This window comes from Camellia sinensis, chromosome 14 (assembly GCF_055761805.1).
Source record: "Camellia sinensis isolate YWXY chromosome 14, ASM5576180v1, whole genome shotgun sequence".
NCBI classification, from domain to species: Eukaryota; Viridiplantae; Streptophyta; class Magnoliopsida; order Ericales; family Theaceae; genus Camellia; species Camellia sinensis.
The window spans coordinates 11,876,929-11,882,351 of record NC_138974.1 but is presented as its reverse complement, the minus strand read 5'-3'; the positions used below and the strand labels follow the sequence as shown (position 1 = coordinate 11,882,351).

Genomic DNA, 5,423 nt, shown 5'->3' with positions numbered 1-5,423 from the left:
TAAAAAATTAGTGTGAAGGTTTTTATCTATTTATTTATTTATTTTTAAAGATAGGATTGTGAAGGGTTGAAGATGCAGTTATATCTGGAAGGGGTTGTGGCTCCACACTCGCATGGGCTGTCCAAACTTGCAAGTAGACATTAGGGGAATGTTTTGTAGAGATGGAAAAACTCTTCTTTTTTTGTTGTTTGTTCTTAGAGCACATACAAATTTTGCATTTTTTAAGTCAAGTAGATCTAAACAGTAAAAATTTTTTTACTACAATATTAAAAAAGCTCACTAAAAGGGGCAAACAAAAATACAGACTAAAAATTCAAAAATTCTTTTTGAAAACTCAAAACCAAACAGAGTTTAATTTCCAGAAGCTAAAAGACCTGCTTAAACCATGCAGTGTATAGTATTCTTACACGATTAGCCAGAGAAATAGTGTAATGCCAAGCAACAAAGAAGGTTGGGATCCACTTCTATGCTTTCAGCTTGCCACTCACCCCACGCTTGTTGTGCCACACACCATTCCTATCACCATTCATGGGATTCTTCTTAGCTGCAACCGAACATTGATCAGCATGGCCACTCTTACTGTTCACCTCTATTTGGAGCTTACGCCTCCTCATCCTTTTCTCTAATCGCATGCCTCTTAAAGCACGAACCCTCTTCTCAACCTCCACAGCTTGTGAAAAGTTCCAGATCCGGATAACGCCTTCTTCGCCTGCACACACGATACGATCAGAACCAATGTCAACTGAGAATAAATTGCTGCCAAACCCATGTAGCATTCTCTGAGGGGGCTCCTCGTTTGTCTGGTCCGCACGCTTAACCCTTTTAAGGTTTCCCTTTGAAGAACGCCTGCTTGGTTTTAATAGCTTTTGTACATCAATAAGTGAAAGCTTCCCATCACTAGAAGCTGAAACAAGCCATGGGAACTCAAATGCAAGAGAATTTACAGGACTCGAGTGAGGAATCCATGTTGCAACCTGCTGCAAATTATTCTCAACACAATGATTACTGATCTCAAACATATGAATGGCACCATCTTCTCCCCCAGTGAAAATGAGTTTCCCGGTGTGGCTTCGAGCCAAAGAGTAAGTGTTCCCAACATGGGCATTACTAACAATGGCAATTTGACTCCCAGTAGTACTGTCCCAAACATACACATCAGAGCCTGACGTGCTGGCCACTGTAGTATCATGAGGGACGAGGCTCCAAACCCAGTCACTGTGCCTCAACACCTTCAGGCACTTCAAAAGGGAACGGTCCCAAACACGTACAGTCATATCCCAAGAACCACTATAGATTCTAGTCATATCCAAAGCAAGACAAGTTATGGGCCCTTCATGTTCCCAAAGTCGGAACTCAGTGTTCTGGTTTTGGGGACCCTTAAGATCAAACAAATGTGATAGTCCTTCTTCTGCTCTCCAACCATGTATGAACCCATCAGTACCTCCAGCAATCAAAAGCTTCGTATCTGCTGCAACTGCTCGGATAGTACAGCCAAGTGGCCGAGATGATGCAATTGTCAATCCGTCTTCTATGTCCCACATTCGAATAATTGAATCATACCCCGATGTAAATAGGAGCTTCTTAGAAGCCAAAAGAAAGACTGTGCGGACTGCTTCAGTGTGACCCCGTAGAACATCAATGCTATAACGTCCCAGAAAGGTTTTGCTCCGAAATTCCCTCTCTCCAAAGAGTTCCTTCCATGTCTTGTCGTGCAAATATCCCGACCCCATAGGCATCGGGACTATGGGTTGCCCCCATCTCTCACAATAGAATTCCTTCCAAACGTGGTGTTCAGATGCAAGCCTATAGAGGGATGTAGAGACACAGGAAACTATACCAAGCTCCTTCGGGTCAAGGCAATTAAGGATTTCAGATATCAATGATGGAGGAAGGTCAGTGATTGACCGCGAATAAATAGACAAAGCCTCATTACCAGGCAATAATTTTGCACTACACAAGCTCAAAGTTCCACTCTTTGGATCAAATTCTAAAGTGGGTTTTGGGTTTTTTGATTCCTCAGTTTCAATTTTAGACTCAAATGTCAAAATTTGTTGATCACTACAGAATCTAATCTGATCAAAGTCAACTTGCTCTCCAGAAGTTTTATCTAAAGAATGCACCGAATTGCTCGACAAACCAACCTCAGTAGTTTCGTGGCATTCAAATGCCATAAAAATTATTTCCCTAGACCTAAATTACAATATATTACGCAGATCCCTCTAGCCCCAAATAGCTCAAGAATTGAACACTAAAGTAAATAGATAATAAATCAACAAAATTGGACAAAAACTAACTAAATACCAAAAACCCAATTCGAACAAACCCTAAAAGGAAGCAGAAATACGAACCCTACAATTGAAAAGCCTAAATTACTGAACCAAAAGGGTAAAAATTAAAGCTTAAACAAGAATTGTGTGATCAAAATCGAATCAAAAAAATGAAAGAAAGTAAAGGGAAACTATCAAACCAAGCTCCTTTCAAAGGGTTAGTCTGATTCTATCACAGAGAAAGAACCGTAAAAATTGAATTGAATTTAGTTAAAAGGTACCTCACAACACAAGCGATCGTTAGGGGTATGAACTGGGACGAATCGGGATTACTGCGATCGAACAGAACGAGGAAATGAAGGGAGAATTTTGATTCGAAGAGAGAGAAAATTGAGGGAGTAGAATGGAAATGGAGAGAGAGAGAGAGAGAGAGAGAATGAGAATGGGGGGCTAGGTTTGCATCACACGTTTGGTGGGTGAGTGATCGGACGGTGGTGATGATAGTTGGGGACGTCGCGGAGGTGTAAACCGTTGGATTATATGACCGCTATTGGTTGGAATTTACGGACGCAGTACGACGGCGTTTCGTGTTGAGGTAAAGTAAGTGTTTAAAAAGCTGTTATTTTATTTTAATTTTTTATTATTTTAGTAGGTTAAAATATTTGTATTTGAGAATATAATTAGATTATTTTATAGTTGGATGTGATATTTGTGAGAGAAAAAATAAAATGATTATGAATTTGATGTAACATTTTGTTTTATTAGTTATTTTAGCCTATTTTGTCTTTTTTTTGGATTTTAATCCAAAAAGCAAAAAAATAGCCTTTGCCAAACAAGGCCAGAATCAAAAAGGGAATTGGGAATCTCCTACTTAATAATCCATCTCATTTTGCTGGGTCCAATTATTTGCACTTCACTCAGACTTTTGGGGAATTCTATTTGAAAAATTCTATTTTCACACACCACATTATCTCTGTGTACACACTTAATGAACTTTATTTTTATTACAAATTTACTCTTAAATAAAATGATCAAAATAGATATCCATCTACACACTTAAACATTCAAAATAGAGATCTCTGTACACATCTTTTTCTTGTAAAAGCTCTTTGTGCACATCCACTGTCCATTGCTTATTCATACTCATTCTCACATACTTCACTCTTTTTCACTCTTCATTGCTACATTTTTCCTCCACTCTTTCTCACATTTTATTGCATACCTTCTTTCTTCATTCTTTCTCACACACTCCATTGCCTACCTTCTTCCTCAATTTGCATTTTTTTAGGTTTTTTCATGCTTAAACATAATAAAACCACATCAACATATAGTAGAAACAAATTTACCACAGTGAGGTGGTGGCATTGGCTTCGCAAACCCCCAATTCTGGTAATCCAAACGCTTTACAGACTATGGACAAAACTGTTGCGGCCGGCGAAATAGTTGATTTTGATTGAAAAGTAGCGGCGGCGGCAATGGTGGATAACTGAAATGAGGTGGTGGATGATTAAAAGTCAGCGAAGGATTGAAAGACGGTAGAGGATTGAAATGCGGTCTAAGATTGAAATGAAGCCGAGATTGAGGTCGCATAGCGAAATTTGGTCCCTCTACAGGGCCAAAACCCTCGATTGGCGTTGCTAATGGATTGGAAGTGAGAGTCTCCGGTGACGAACTGACCTCTGCCGCCACTGCCAGCGGAGGGTGTAACGACCCAGAACCGTATACCATGATTACCAGTAATTAATTATGTGTTAGTATGATTTAATTGAAGATTATCTGTTGAACTTAGAAAATACCTGTTGAGATTACGACTTCGGGACTGAAATTGATGACCGTAATGGGTTCAGAAAACGAAATTGAGCACGCCTATGTGATACCGGGAATTTTTAGAGCCATTTGGGAAAATAAATTGAGAACTGAATTTCGTCTGATTCGTTAGGCCATGTTTGGCTCAAAGTTTGGCACAATTGTTTATAAATGATATGTAGATAAGTATAAGGGCCTTTATTGACTCTTTGACTCAAAAACAAAAGAGAAGAAAAAAATCTGGAAAGGAGAGAGAGAGAGAATTCGTGAGAAAGAGGAAGAAGAAGAGGAAAGAGAGAGTCAAGCTAAATCTTCTACAATTAAGTGATTAAGGTAAGGATTCCTCTCTAATTTCCTGAAATAAGGTTGATACATCAATGATCTCGTGTTAAATAAGAGGATTGAAAGGGGAAATATGTTTAATTTGAGCATGCATGGCATGAATAGATGATTTATGGTTATATTTGTCATATTTTGAGGAAGAACCTCCATGGATTTAAGAATGAAGCTCTTATGCTCAAGTTTATGATTTTCTATTTTACTCCAAGATTTGAACTTCTATTGTTCCATATGGGTTTTGATTTGAAGTTTTGATGTTGATTTAAGATGGGTTTTAAGTGTTTTGGGTCTTGGATTTCATAAATGTGGAAAGTGATTTTGTAAAGAGGAGAATGAAGCTTGGAAGAAGAACCAGAAATTCGGATTTTGCTCTGTACGCTCGAGCGGAGGGAAGCCCGCTCGAGCGGTGAAAACAGCCTCCCAGCAGTTTTGGGACTTTTTACAGTACGCTCGAGCGGCCAAAGTGGCGCTCGAGCGGGAAGGCCTTTTTCAAGAAAATTTTGGGGAAGTTGCAGACTTGATTTTAACATGTTAATTGCATCATTTATCATCTTATGAACATGAAATGAGTATGAATCAAAGTAAAGAAAGATTAGAATGAACATGAAATGAAATAAAGGAAAGAATGAAGTGCATGAATTACAGGATTTAATGATAACGTGTATTGAGAAATGTGCGATATGTTGATATTTGCAGGTCAAGATTTGAAGACCGTGCACTCGGTTTCGGAAACCCTCTGTGAGTAACATTTCTGTAAAGATATGTTAGTATGATCTATGTTTAAAAGTGCTACGTTATGCTATGGTTTTGAAATGATAAATGTTTTCTGTGAACGAATGTCCAGTTTGTGAATCTAGTATGGCATCCATAGATAGTTGGGTCATGGGGGCGGGAACATGCAGGCCCATGCGTCATGAGTCATGGGGAACGGCATGGAAGGACAAGCCCATGACTAGTTACGAGATCTCATAGACTGTTGACTGATAGACTGTTATGAAAGGTTCTGTGGAG

The 5,423-nt window shown here is 38.9% G+C and overlaps 1 protein-coding gene across 1 annotated transcript; it reads right to left on the bottom strand.

Annotated features, from left to right (window-relative positions):
• Window positions 1-237: 237 nt before the first annotated feature.
• On the bottom strand, window positions 238-2,736 carry LOC114280274 (F-box/WD-40 repeat-containing protein At5g21040). Its single transcript, XM_028222625.2, has one exon. The coding sequence runs from the start codon at window positions 2,169-2,171 to the stop codon at window positions 465-467; it is 1,707 nt and encodes a 568-aa protein (XP_028078426.2). The 5' UTR covers window positions 2,172-2,736; the 3' UTR covers window positions 238-464.
• Between the last annotated feature and the right edge of the window lie 2,687 nt (window positions 2,737-5,423).